Below are 15,682 nucleotides of genomic sequence, written 5' to 3' on the forward strand. Positions count from 1 at the left end.
TTAGTCACAAAGAGCAATACGCGCTCATACTGAATGCCATTCGGCCATAGTAAATTCATGGAATTGATAAAAAATTCGGAAACTGCGGAGCTATTTGTGGTTTCAAATTACTCCACTGCAAAAAGATATGGGGTAGATTGTTCATTCTTATCAAGGGATCAAACTATACAATTTATAATAAACTGTCCCTCACAATCTTGTGTTATGTCAATTGATTTTTTCCTTTGGAGCTACAGCCCTCATTTGGGCCTAGACCTACCTCCATGAAACTCTTCGTCAATTGATACCCACACAAAATTATCTTGAATCTTATCTCTAATGCTTTCAATTGTAAGATCGTAACACTACTTCACGTAATTTTTGCGCACAGTAGATCCATCCGGCACTTTGCACTGTGTATACTTTTCTCTATAAAGTTTCTCAGAGTAGGACTGGTTAGTTTCCACAGCGGGATATCTGCTGCTAAAAAGGCTTCGCATAAATGAAAGGAGAACTGTGAAAAAATATTATTAGAAAATTCACTAAGCAATTTTTGCACAGGAGCACTTTTTGTGGATTTAATTTTAATATTCTCTTTGTGTATATTAGTGTCCAAATGCTGAAGCACTTGAAAGTGTTTTTTACAACCGTTTTCTCACATGCTCGGCAATAAAGAATTTTGTTATCCATAGTTATCATCTCTCTTTCAAAGTCCCGCTGATACAGCTGTAATTTAGTTTTCTGACCTACTTTCACTTTCGGCATGACTACAGAAAGCTAAACAAACTTAACTACAGGCTAGTCACCATTAATGAGAATGGCCCCCAGCTTCAAACGAAGAAGCGTAAGGAACCTCATGGAGACTTTGGAAATAAATAAGTGAAGTCCCTTATCGGTTGAATAGTATTACGTTGATAGCAGCTACATGTGAAGGCTTCTGACTAATCTCTTCGCGGCCACTTTGATGGTACGTGGATGAGGCAAGTTACGAGTAGAGGGATCGGGGAAGTCCCGTCCTGGGTATTGCATCAGAAACATGAATCATGACAAAATATTAAGTCAAATATGCAACATATTGTAATACGGAACAGAAAAATTTTATGCACATGACCATGATTGAAAATTTGAACATAAAATTAAAAAATACATATGATAAATATTTCAAAAAGGAAATATGCAGTATAAATAGAGATCTTTGAAAATATGATGCTTATTCATAAAACAGGCAAAATATGCATTTATATGCACCATCAAACCATGTCCAAAATTTAAGAAATGAAGTAATTCATACATATATCTAAACAAGCATACTTTCTGGTTGCAAGAAAGAAATATGCATTTGCATTAAAATCCGGTCCCTAGTCATATGTGAGAAAGTATGTACAATGCCTTTGCACAGATTTTGTTTATTAGTGAAATGGTCAGAGTATAACATGTGACAGGTGGTGGAACTGTGAGACCACTATCCATTCTGAAAAAAATGAAAAGCTTATAGATTCATTGAAAACAAGAATTAGTAGATACTGACAGTGAATGTTGTTTTTTTGACAGTATCTGTATCTTTCTCAGCACCTATACCTGGGATGTGTGAGCTTTTTAGTACCATCTTAAATAGTTTTGTGTTGCTATCATAAACAAGATTGCACCACTTCCATGATGTCATAATTGCTGTGAAATCACTGGCCCCACAGGGCTTCTTAAATTGGTCCTAAAAGGTAATACTCTTATGGCTACAGATCTGGGCTAAATGGTTGGTGCGACAGTTTCAAATGTAAGATTCTGAAGTTAATTCATTCGCTTAGTGGGGGGGGTGGAGTCCAGCTGGGTCTACTCGACACGGCAGCCACTGATTGGCCTATTGTACCTGTCCCGGGTGATTATGATGATGGATAATTTGGCGGAATGAAGATTGGCAGGGGAAACCGAAGTACTCAGAGAAAACCAGCCCCAAGCGCCACTTTGTCCACCACAAATCCCACTTGACCAGACCTGAGATTGAACCTGGGCCACCGCAGTGGGAAGCCAGCGACTGACTGCATGAGCTATGGCGCGGCCTTAGGATTCTGAAGTTAGTTACAGCCGCTGTACGATAATTAGCCTACTCGTGGAATAAAATCTTGCCTTCAGAAAGTCTGCCTCATGTGTTTTAGAGTGATAAGCTTTAAGTGTTTATGTAAGCGCGTATCACGGTATCTTAATACTGGGGCATCTCTCTGTTGAGTGCACATGAGGATGAGGCTGTGAGATTCTTGAAATATTTTACACTACCTTGCCTGCTGAAGTGTGGGCTTCAAATGCGCTCTTAGTTTGGGGAGGGGGTGCCTTTAAGTTCATTATAATTGACAAGACTTTTGTTTCCATTAACTGGACACAATAAAAATCACTCTTGATTGTTTCCATGTCATTCCAGAAGTTGTGTTGCATAAGCTCACATTTGTATGCACATCTATAAGCTTTGCTACCCACCTGGCATAAATCTTAGAAATTCCAAAGTGTAACAGGTTGTGGAATGCACAGAACCTTTCTTTTCTGTGTTTTTATTAAAGTAAGCTCTAATGAAATAGTGGAATTGCATATTTACTGGGACAGTCTTTTGAATATATTTACCAGTTTTCTGTTGTTTACTGCGATGGCACTCCAGTGCAGTTACTTATTGCACTGAATGTTTGCTGTTTGTATGTGTGTGATACAGTTTAATCTTCTGCTTCACCTCTACTTCCAGTTCTGAAATTGCATGCATGTTCTATGGCCGTAAAGCTTATAATTTCATGATGGGTACTCTAACAGTGAGTTCGGCCTCTACTGGCTTAGCGGTATCTATAATGCTTCCCCCATTTATCAGAGGGGTTAGAGACTACTGTTGGGCGGGAAATGTCCTTGAATTTTGCTCAGTGACCTCCTTAGGAGATATGAGGTTCTTTTACATGCCGTAAAGCTACGACACGGGACCCACGGCTTAAAGTCCCTCCCACAGGACTTGTTCCCTGAATTTTTCTGCCCTTAAAAATTCCACGACCTCCGCCAGGTTTGAACCCGTGTACTACGAGTCATGAGGTGGGAACGTTACCTCTAGACTACGGAGGCCGCTACCCTCAGTCTATGTTCCTCCCTTAACATCAGAGACCAAGTTTCACACCCATACAGAACCACAGGAAAAATTGTAGTTTTGTATATTCTAATTTTTATGTTTTTGGACAGCAGACAAGAAGACAGAAGGTTCTGAACTGAATGATAGCAAGCATTACCCGAGGTCAATCCCCCTTAATTTCATCCTCAATCAGGTTTTGATTTGATATTGTCATTCCCAAATACCTGAACTGTGCCACATTTTCAAAACATCTGTTTCCTGTCATTATGCATTATATAGCATTAAATTAGTATGCTGTATACTTCTTTCATAAAATGACACTCATTAAGACTATCCAAATTGATTTCAATTGCTTCAGCACCATAATAATTATATTGATTGGGTTACACCCATCTGCTCAGCCATTATCATGAAACATGATTGTGTTACTGATTCATATAATTAGTGACATGACCTTTATTAATTACAAGAATAGCAACCTGTTATGCAGTATGTTTTTTTAATCTGCTGGCTAGGCAAAGGTATGAATATGTAACGTTGCATCTATTCACAGAAACAAATAATGCTGTATAGTGTCCATAAAAAAATGGAACCTGCATGCAGCTTTATTGAGGAAAAACGTATACCTGAGTTTAATTCTGTGACAGTTTCGCTAATGTGGCAGTTTTTCCTCTGATGGCCTACTTCATAGAATTGTGGGAATGACATACTTTTGCCTTATCCAATCTACTGTATTGCCTGTATTTCAGTGGGAAGGATGAACATGCCCACATAATCGTCCATCACCGAGTTTGTATATTTCTGTTAACACAGATGTCACTAGCTGCCTGATACTTTTTGTATAATTACTAACAGGATGTTGCTGAGATGGTAAAAAATCAAGCAGTTGCTGTGTATTACCCACCTTAAGGTACAGTAATGGAACAGAAACTGAAGACTTGGATTTGTAAAAATGATCTCTTTGTACCTCTAGACCATATTTGTAACTTCTGATCCTGTTTAATCAGTTAATTTCACCTTGTTATGAATCATCTCCAGAAACACACATCTGACTAAAGGATCCAGAGATATGGTCACCCATAATCTGCAGGCAAATGAAGACATTTATAACCTTGGTCTGAATGTGTTGCAGAAGTTATGTAAACAAGGAGGTTATTCGCATGTGGAAGTAAATTATTACTTCATTTCCTCACTTATCATTTAAGGTTCAGTTTTTTAAACATGTCCTATAAAGGGTCTGTGTGAAGCATACTGAAAAATTTGGGGGCGGGGGGAAGGCTAGTAGATTTGAGTTCATTTCTGGATACCTCATTCTGTTATGTAATCTTTTTACAGATTGAATTTATTTCAACACATTTGTTGAGTAAGTTAAGACTTCATACACATTATTGTTATTCTGCTTATTTATGATATTTCAAATTCAGTGTGTGTTTGGTGAGATGGGAGGGATTCAAAATAGACAAAGGATTGGTTTGGCCTGTTTAACGTGTTATTTTTGTGCACCTGTCAAAATATATGTCATTTGCTGTTGGAGCACAATATCAGAAGGCACTGGAATAAATTATGCTAAAAGTGTTTTAAACAGAACATTGTTCAAGTGCACAGTTATGTGAATTGTATGCAATCTGCAATCCTTGTTGCTTTTGAGGCTGACAGAGACAGAAAGACAATAAACATGACAGAATTGCTAACCTCAAAACTTCAGGTGGATATGCATGATAATCAGAAACACTGCTGACGTAATTTTGAGGATCATCAGGTCAGTAATCTATATATGTAGGAGAGTATGGCTGTGTATGTGATGTGGGTTATGTCATTCAGTATAATAGTTTCCACAGATGCAGGAGGTAACTTTGATCCCAAAACTGTACAACCTGAAGGATAAAGATGTAACTTAAGTTACTCTTACTATTTTGGAGGAGAAAGGTATGAAAGGGATAAATGCGAAGGAGAATGGGGTTAAAGGATGAAGATCTGAAAGAAGTGACTCTCCATTGTAGTTGAGTATGCATTTTAGCTAGTGTAGTTGAAGAAATTACTCACTCAAGTAGGTGAGCCCTTCTTGAGAAACGCCAATTGTTGCAGCTACCCAGGAACTTCCCAGAATTTAATGGAACCCAAAGGTTCATTACCATGTACACAAGAGACTTCAACTGGTCCATATCCTGATCCAGATCAATCCAATCCATGCTATCCCATTTCTCTAAGATCCATTTTAATATTGCCTACCCATCTATGCCTTGGTCTTCCCAGTGGTCTCTTTCCTTCTGGTTTTCCCACCAATATCCTATATGCATTCCTCTTCTCCCCCATTTGTACTACAGTCCCTGCCCACCTCATCCTCCTTGACTTGATCATTCTAATTATACTTGGAGAAGAGTACAAGTTATGAAGGTCCTCATTGTGTAGTTTTCTCCAACATCCTGTCACTTCATCTTGCTTTGGTCCTAATATTCTCCTGAACTCCCTGTTCTCTGACACCTTCAGCCTATGTGTTGAAGAGATTACTGCATATGCAAAACAGTGGGAAGGTATCACACGCATACACAGATTGTATGAAGACATGTGCCCATGGTTAGCTTAGAATTGCAAGTCTGCAGGGTCAGGAGTAAGAGGAAGACCAAGAGAGTGCTGAAAGCATGATTTTGAATGTGGCGTGGGCATCACGGTTTATAATGTGTAAAGAAGAGAAGAACTTTGTTGAGTCTCATGGCATGTAGATGTTAATGTATGTAGCCTAGTTTCCATGTAAAATATGGAATAGGCTAACAGTGTTGTGTATGTCATTTTTCCTCTGCTTATAACTTTCACATGAAACTTGGAATGAATATTGTCATTAGATACCACCTCATATCCTGTCATACCAACATTCAGGTTGCCAGTTTCTGCAGCAGAGAGCAGTGCTAGGGGTATTTAATGCAGGGACCTAGACTACTGTGTCTTTACATGGTTTCAGGAAATGTTGGATTTTATTAAGCTTCCTCTTAGACAAATAAAAAATAAAATAGCAGTATGGATGACTGTGTAAAGTTAATATTTAATCATCATATTAATGGGAATGGGTATGTGACATGATAAATGTATCCAAAAATTTTGAATACAATTTTTTATTATTGTGCACTCACAGGGTGAAAATTTAACTGTGGCTGATATATCTTATGTGATGAAATCTGGTGGAAATTCTGTGTGATGTTTTATGGTTAGTGATTCCTAACTTAGATAATCACTCCCTACAGTTGGAAATGCTTAAAGAACTGTAGATTCATAGGTATTTCCAGGAACTTCTTGCACACTATGAAGAGTTTAATTAGAAGATTATGTGACAAAATGTTTATATTCAGGACAGTCTAGTTTCAATCAAAGAAACCATTTCCTTGAATTACTTCTGGAATTTTGAATTCTGCATGTTATGTGATTGCAACTAGGCAAAAGTGTCTAGGAACATGATAAAATGTTCAGAAGTTCCTAAGATCATGTTGGAAGAAGTACATAGTCTCTTCATAAGAATCCCAAGAAATACTTCTTAGTCTTGTCGTTATATATGTGAGACTGTTTGATATTTCAAAGCCTTTCCAATTATCCCTGGAAGGTCTGTTTGTATAGGCAGTATACCTTTATATGTGTTGGGCTGGAGCATTTACTTGAAGAGCAGTACAGTCTTGTTAACTGTGCAAAAGTTAACATTTTTAGCATCCATGAAAGGTATACCAAATAGGGAATTGACATATTGTGAAGATTTTGGGAAAGTAGGTGGTGAACTACATTAAAGAACTTTAGGATTATGCTTGATAGCAGGCTTTGGTATTGGCATGGCTGAATCTTTGGGTTCTGTTACCTGAATATTGGTCCTTCATCAAAATGTGTCCCATATTTTGAAATTTAAAATCTAGTGACCCTAATTTTAAGAAGTGCACATATTAAGTTATGCTTAGATGTTGCAGCATTGTAGCATATTTTGTCTACACTCACTGAATTAAATTTGATGGAAATTTCCAGATGGTTTGGTGTTAATATTTCTAAAATATATCATAAAAAGTCAAGTTTTTAAATTTGTTACCATGTAAGAAAATATTTCTTACATTCTGGGATAGCAGAGTTTAATGAATTAGTGTAATAAAACTTAACAGTTTCTAGTTGCTCTGACTCTGTGGTTATTTTTCATTGGTATTGGGTTATGTTTGGTGCTTTTTTGTATGTCAGAATTTCCATCAGTGTACTAGCATATCTACTCCACCCTCCAGATCATGACCAGATGCCAGTTATCTGTTCTCTTAGTAGTCAGAATTGAGAAAGGGACTTTGTCTCTTACATGTAAGAACATAGTTGACCAGGGATAGTGAGATGTTTGTCAGTCGCTTATTTCATTAGCTTGATATTTTGTGACAGATCTCACATCTTACACGATCATATAGTGCATATTGAATTGCAGAACGGAATGGTAGGAAAATCCTAAAAGTGGTTGGTATCAGTAAGAAAAGTAGCATACATCCTGTGTAATAGTGAAGAAGAAGTGAAAAAGAACTGGCCAGTACTGAAGCTTGTGTGTATTCAGGCTGCACAGCGTAGTTAGCACACGATAATATGGAGAGCAGCGGGTTACAAGTTGTGCGTAATTTATTGAATTTAACAGAATGTAAACACAGTGTGTCTGTTATGCTCTGTGTAAAAAGTGTGCCATTACAGATCCATACAGTTGTTTGGCCCAACTGATCAAAGAAGTTTTAATTGAATGTTAAAGAACCAAATCATGTCTTTGGTTTTTATGTAATTTTCCATTTCTTCATTATATAAAATTCTAGGAGCCTACATGGAATATCATCAATCAAGTTGACTTGGGCGGGATCACTTTTGACATGAATTCAATAGATGTCTGATTTTAATTTTGGCCACGAAACTGAATATCATGACTGAAGTGTGTTTTTTAATTTTCCTCAGACTCTCCAGTCATGATTGGTCTTCCAAATCTTCATTCAGTAATCGTACCACTTGATGCTATATAGTCTGAGCTGCTGAGCACATCCTAAAATGAATCACAAATAAATAAATATATAAATATAGGTACTTCTTGTTACATGCAAGTTCAAGAAATGTGATTTCATTTTAATGTGCTCAACTGATTTGTATTGATGTCAATTAATATCACTCATTTTAATGTGAATTGCTTGCTGGCTGTTCAAGGGAGGCGGGAAGAGAGGGGAGTAGAGCATTGTATGGTTGTCTGATGAGTATGAGGGGAAAAGAGAAAATTTTGCTGGTTGATTCGAAGTATGTGATTTCATCCCCTGTGAATCCTTCTTAGAACACAGCTGTCACATAAATTGAGCAGTGAATATCATAATTGTTGCGTCCATTTGAAATGATTCTGAGCCACCACAAAACCGTTTGGAGCAACAAATTTTAAAAAAATATATAAAGGGTGTTCACCTCTACTTAACTAACAGATAAAAAGTAACGTTTTCCCCCTGCATGAATAATTAAGCACTACACCATGAAGATGTATAAGGGAGTGGATTATAGATCCATGTATTCTTGGCTTTGGCAGTAGTTGTAGGTGAGTGCCCCAGCCGCTGTACCCTCGGAGAAAGAGATCCCAGTGGCCTTTGGATAAGAGGCTGGCTAGTCCCCAGAACTGGTATGGATGATGTGGAAAGTAGATATTCTGCCCCTACTGGGACTCAAACTCCAACCCCTCAGCCATCCTGCCCATGGTCACTTGCTATACTGACTGCTGTCAGCAAGTAACAGATTTTTCACTAAAATGAAATGAAATGAAACAGCAGCAGCAAAAACGATATGTCAAACTGAAAATTTGTACATCTGGAGTGTAGGCTTTATGAGTTCTACTTGGAACTCCTTGTTATTTTTGTTCAAACAGTATTCACAGTATAGAATTTTGATGATAATCCATTCACTGAAAGCAGCTCCTAGTCTGCAGATAGAGGTGACCCCACATGTCATTCTGCTGTTTTGTTTTGCATAACAAATGCATGATAGTGCATATATGGTCTTGGGAAATTACTAGAAGACATATGTTATGAGCATACAGCTAGTTATCCAGTCTTGTCATAATATGACAAGTAATAATAATTGTCCATAAATTGATGACCATGTGTCAGATGTGGGCTCTTTTTTCATTGGTCAGATTTAATTCATTGAGAGAATTCAAGTGTGAATGTTGCAAGGTTGTGTCTCACTGCCAGCCCCATTTACAGGCAGCCTTATATATGATATAATTTTACCCTGTTTGAGGTAAATTTTACACACACCACGAAATCTACACACACATATACGAGTTTGTGGCTTTGCTACTGCATTACCACTCAAGGATGTTGCAGGCATGTTAAGATTCCTGTCATGTGACATCATACGGTTTGGAAGATATGTACCATTGTTTTGGAGGAACTAGTTTTTTCAGTCTTCAGGATGTTGGTACCTGTCTGCTAAATTATACAGTGTCGCATCCCTGCAAACTATATTCTAAACATTCATTGTCATAAGAATCTCAGATCTATTACAAACATTTTATGAATTGTGGCTCTGTTTTCTTTAAATTTTTTCAGGATGTGAATCAACAGCTGTTGCACTTGGTGTCCAGAATATTAGCTTTTACATACCCAACAAAAAATAAACTTCATGGCCTGTTGTCCGCAGGCGAAACCAACCAAGCAACCTCTGCTTGTTGACAAAGTTAGTGCCAACTTTTGCGGATAGAGGGTGTCACATGATCAGCGCAACGGTTCCCCATGGCTGTTAATCTTGGTTTTCTAGACCGGAGCCGATATTTCCTTGAAGTAGCTCCTCAATTATCCTCACGATGCTGAGTGGACCCCATTCAAATCCCACTACTTCTTAGAAAATCTGGTGTCGCCGGGAATCGAACCCAGCGCCTCTGGACCTGTAGCCAGGAACTCTGACCACAGAGGCGGTCCTTTTCATACCCATCTTATTTTATTCTTTCAAAGTGAGAGAGAGAGAGAGAGCGTGTGTGTGTGTGTGTGTGTGTGTGCACGCACGCTTGCTGGAGGGTTACTTAATAACAGATATGCGAGACTGAAATGTAGACTTCATTTTAGAGTGAAAACTGTAATGGACACTGAGAACACACACTCTTGTTTATGTTTATGTGCGAGATACATCTCATGCAGGAAGTCATGGCTGTATACAGTTCTTTGTGATCAGAGATGCAGGGATGAAACTTGAATGGACTGAGTATCTTCCAGCTTCTGAAGTTGAACTCTGCTTCATGCAGGCGGAGATTTTTCATTTGTATTGTTTTAACCATGTATGATAAAATTACTGTACTGGTCGGGTAGGAGTTGCGGTAGCTCAGCCGATACAGTAGCAGACTACGGGCTGAATGGCTGGGATTTGATTCATGGCAGGGGCAAGATTTTTCTCTTCTCCATAGCATCCAGATCAACTAAGGAGCCCTCCCACCATCCTGTCCAAAGGGTATACTCTGGGTGGGGGGGGACGATTTCCCCTGGGATAAAACAGATGCAACCTGAATCTGACCACTCACCTCTATCCAGTGCCAAGGTCAAAAATGGTGGAGCTATACATCCACTTCACCATATGTCTTCATGGCATAGTGCTTAACTGATTAGCACGGACAAATTTACCTTTTTCACTGGTCAGGTAAATTCAGGTGAAGGGTGAGCACCTACATCACAACAATAAGGGTTCTAAAGGAGCCTGTCAAATCATTTTTACCCCACCCAGAGACCCTTCCTCAGAAACAAAATAAAAATGCTGTTTTCTATTACCTCAAATCAAGAGTGAAACTGGGTACAAATTCATGTTGATGTCTGGGCCTTCAGCTGTTTATTGTTCACATTACCTTAGTCACTGCCTAAGTTCACAGCCCAAATAGTTTCAGTCCATATTCAGACATGTACTGATATCCTTGACACTGATAATTTGTAGTTCTGAGCGTGCATTTTAGTTAAGAATTATGTGTACAAACAGTACAAAACTGTGTGTCAGGTAGTTAATGTTTGGTTTCTAATCATAATTGTTGTTGGACTTGTGTGTGTAATAAATTGACTCAGTTTAGCAAACATGCGTCAAAACGGACATTGCTGTTTGTGGTTAGTGTATAAATCCTAAGAATGATGCAGACCTGGTTTGAATGGTGGAAACTTCCATGTTGAAGTTTATTTTAAAAATTGCATGATTATTTGTAATTTGAGCTAAGGGGACAGTAACTTCAACATTTGTGGTTCCAGTGGAAATGACACTTCATATGCGATATACAGTATTTAATTTTCTAGTTTTATTTTTATTGAAATATGTCAGCCCTCATATGGATCAGGAACAGCCTTTCAATTAACAGACAAGTAAGAGAGAAGGTGCAATATGTTGGGGTCCCAGCATATTCATTCATTCTTGAAGTTAAAGTTATAGATTGTAATTAGATCTCTAGTTTATGTTATGTACAAATTTTGTATGGTGAAGTTTCTTACAGTCTTTCTTTTTACATTGAACATTTCAACTGACAACACTTGAATTAGATTGTCACAGAAAACCCTGTGAATCTTTGTTGTGATGAATTTAAATTAAATGGCAAGATATTATTAATCCCACACTGACATGACATCTTGGTCTCGTTGAACCTGAATAAATTTTCGGTCTTGAACTAGAGGTTATGGTGAGGTGGTTAGCACCCTCTGCTTCTTATATGGGGGTTTATATCTCCCCCTGAAGATCAGCTTCTTGGTTGAGATTTTTCATTTTTTCCTCAATACTGTGAGGTGAATGTGGGGTTAATATCTTAGACTGGACTTAGACTTCATCCTTCCATGTTCCTTCCAGTTCATTACACTCTATCATTCACTGTATAGTCATGGTAATGAAGCTAAAGTAAAGTTATCCCTGTAACAGGCCATGAAGGCCCATAGGGTTGTGAGACATTGAGGCTCCCACATTTTCTAGACAGTTGGCTCACAGATGGCGGTAAGGTTGTTAGCCTTACGTGCTGGCCGCCCTTTACCCCCCAGGAAGGTTCCTGGCATTCATTTCTGTTAAAGGCTGAGTCGACCCCAGGACCATAGTGCGGCTCTAAGGATTTTGGTAAATTGAGAAAATCCACCTCCTCTGGATTCAATCCTGCCACCTTCTGGCTTGTAGCATAGTGTCTCAACCAGCTATGCTACCACTTACCCCCTTTTATAATAGTACTATATATTTATTTATACCATTATCACCTCACTTTTTTATATCCATATCATTGTTAAATAAAGTGATATATTTCAGTTTTCAACAGCATCTTAAAAAGATTTTCTGAACAGTAAGCTTTCAGATTCACAGTAATTTGATATATATAATATACTCTGTTGTAGTCCATGATATGTATATTGGCCGTCTTGTAGTGCACTCAATCTCACATGTCACTTCACTACATGTTTCGGCATCACTGTGCTATCCTCAGGTGTGTTATTTAAGTCAAGCTATTGCATTGCTCGCCACACTCTTCACTAACTATAATAAAATTTATATATATCAAAATTTGTTAATATCCATCATCTTACACATCTTAACTCAAACTTGTGTATTACGTCATTCTTTGACTATGGGAGTCATTCTTCCTATATTTTTGTATACTGTGTCTTGTGATGTGTCCTTCTTTTTTGGCTGCGAGCATGGACGAGAATCAGTGCAACAGGACGCTAAAATACAACATTACTCTGTTGTATTTTAGCGTCCTGTTGCACTGATTCGTATCCATAATGTGTATATATTAACCATCTTTTAGTGCATACAGTTTCATTCAGCAATACAATGCACGCAGCCACATAAGAAAGACGCCTCATAAGACACAGTATATACACAATTAAAACATAAGAACGACTCCCATAAAGGATGAATGGCATTACACACGAGTTTGATATACGACATGTAAGATGATAGATCTTAACAAGTTTTAATATATAAATTTTATTATTGAACAACGACGAACACACATTTTATATCATTTTATAAATGGACACGTGATGGTAGGCAGTGCAATGGTTTAACATGATTAATACACCTGAGGATGGCAGAATGATGCCGAAACATGTAGTGTGAAGTGACAAGTGAAATTGTATGCACTAAAAGATGGTAAATATATACACATTATGGATATAATATACTCTGCCGTTAGAGAAATGTATGTGCAATTGTGTATCATGAACCTGGAGTTCCATTCAAATCATCACCCTGTTACATAACTGCAGTAATTATGTCATGTAGTTGAGTTAGGGTAACTACAGTGATGGTTGACAGGGTGGGTGAGCAGCATTTGAATCCTGGTAGAGATGATTTTCTCTTTGTTACCATGTCCATAATATTCCCTTAGTCTCGGTTCACTGCATGTCAGTCATTCCGTGGGTTCCAGCGTTATAACAACTAGGATGTTAAGCTGATTTTTCTCGCCTTTAGCCATGTATCCTGAATTGTAGAATGAGAAAGCTTAACCTCTACCGTAATATCTAGAGATAATCTTGTAGTGGTTTCTGTGTTAATGAGTATTGCATTTTTTGCTTTCAGGTGGATCTTGAACCGCAAGGAAGGTTACACATTCGCATTGAGCTTAAATGGAAGTCACAAGGTATTTAATTGAAACATTTTTCTGGTATAAAAGGCAGGGTCTTGAAATCTGAAGTTATTTGCAAAAACTTTGAAACAAAACTATTGTTACATGTTACTAACGTGACACAGGGTTTGGACTAATAATTGAATTCGTTGGATGCTTATTGTTCTTAGCTGCAGATGCATACAGCGCCTTTGTCACTCTTCTTAGGGGGCCCATACATGTACGGGTCTGGTTTGCGAGTCTGACTCGGCTCGGGTTCCAATGAGCCAAACCCATCCGTGCGTGGGTTGCCATGCTCATACGTGTGTGGTGACATTAATCCGAGCCAGACTCGTATGTGTATGGGCTGCCTTAATCTTCAAATAACTTGCAGCATTTTCCAAGTCTGCGTTATGCCGTGTCTTCATATTGCCTTGTAACAGCCATCAGTAATGGGCATTCTCTTTGATACTTCCATGCCCAATGGCTCTCCTTATGTAGCTTTGGCATAGAGACAAGCACCCGCAGCATTTCCTCTACTATTGTTTGCATGTTAATTGCTGCAGAATATCCTTTAGAAAGCCATTTCATAGCAGTGGACATCTCTGTGTTGCTTCTCTGATTCCATTGTTGTGAATCATTCCAGAGCATTCAACATCAAAACCCCGGGAGTTCAAGGAGAGGCAGGGTTTCTACAGGAGACGTGGGGCCTTGAGACGGCGTGTACACCAAGTAAATGGTCACAAGTTCATGGCCACATTCCTCCGTCAACCAACCTTTTGCTCCCACTGCCGCGAGTTTATCTGGTGAGTTTCTTTGTTCCACCATAATGTCGTAACATATTTTGTTAATAATTTGTTCATAACACAGCAACTCACCAGTGCATGGGTCTGTAAATTTTACAGGGCTGAGTGACTTACCCATGCATTACGCAGCCTAGCAGATTTAGATCACGGTGACCTACCAGTCATTATACCCATCCCTTCTTATTGATACCCAGATGTAAAACTGTTTCATCGTATTTCCCATCTTTTACTGAAGTCTTAGGTATTTTTCCATAAGGAAATATTTAAATTTTTAACACTCACCATTTAGAGTAAACCAGATAGACAAGATTGTTATAAAATGTAATACCTGTACAGAAATATGTATGAAATGCAAACAGCATGAACATATTAAAGTTGCATGGGATATTGGCATTTCTCATGTGTAAAAGTTGTTGTCTAAGTTATGGTTTACTGGTGGAGCCATAATGTTTAGCTGACTATGGTGCATCTGGAAGCCAGTTAGCTCTTCATATTAAAAATCCTACCCACCTACCGTCCTCCTTCATTGGCCCTTGTGGTTACTGAATATCTGTGTTCAGAGCTTGAAAATATCACAGGTGGATGCAAAAGATATTTTGGTACTGGCAGGATGTGCGCTTTAAGTTGGCTCTGCTACTAGGTGGCAGTGTTATATGACTGTTGTATATTTCAGGGCTTCAGTATCAACAATGCCATTCATTTTGTTTTTGGATCCCAAAAGGATGCTTGAATGCATGTGGAATATTAGTTTGATGTGCTCAAACAGAATTGCTTAAGCATTGTATATAATAAAACTTCATTGTGTTTGCCAGCTGCCATGAACTGCATTTATTATCTAAAGTTGCTTTCAAGTTTTTTTTATTGCTAGTGGGGTGGGACTAAGTCCCTTGTACTGTGGCCACTTCTAGTCTATTGTACCAGCCCCAGATGATAGGTGAGGGTTATTATGGAGCAATTGGTGGAATGAAGATTGGCAGGGGAAACCAAAGTACTTGGAGAAAACCTTCCCCAGCACTATTTTGTTCACCACAAATCCCACTTGACCAGACCCGGGATTGAACCCGGGCTGCTGCGGTGGGAAGCCAGCGACTAACCACTTGAGCTGTGGCGTGGCCCTGCTTTGAAGTTACTGGCATCTGTAATGAGCGAGGGGATTTTGGACAGTTCTCGGTGGTTACCATCTGCTCCTTCAGGTGACTATGCCAGAGTTGTAACATTGGTTTACCAATGAAATACCTGAATCTCTGTTGTCCT

At 38.5% G+C, this 15,682-nt stretch overlaps 1 protein-coding gene across 2 annotated transcripts in view; it reads left to right on the forward strand.

The window, feature by feature from the left end:
- LOC111872343 (protein kinase C) overlaps positions 1-15,682 on the forward strand; it is a 48,243-nt gene that overhangs the window by 3,760 nt on the left and 28,801 nt on the right. For both annotated transcript variants that reach the window (XM_023866110.2, XM_023866111.2), the window contains exons 2-3: positions 13,598-13,658; positions 14,269-14,428. In XM_023866110.2, coding sequence (XP_023721878.1) covers positions 13,598-13,658; positions 14,269-14,428 — 221 coding nt within the window. The remainder of the gene's footprint in view (positions 1-13,597; positions 13,659-14,268; positions 14,429-15,682) is intronic.

This window comes from Cryptotermes secundus, unplaced genomic scaffold (assembly GCF_002891405.2).
Source record: "Cryptotermes secundus unplaced genomic scaffold, Csec_1.0 scaffold55, whole genome shotgun sequence".
In the NCBI taxonomy this organism is placed as follows: domain Eukaryota; kingdom Metazoa; phylum Arthropoda; class Insecta; order Blattodea; family Kalotermitidae; genus Cryptotermes; species Cryptotermes secundus.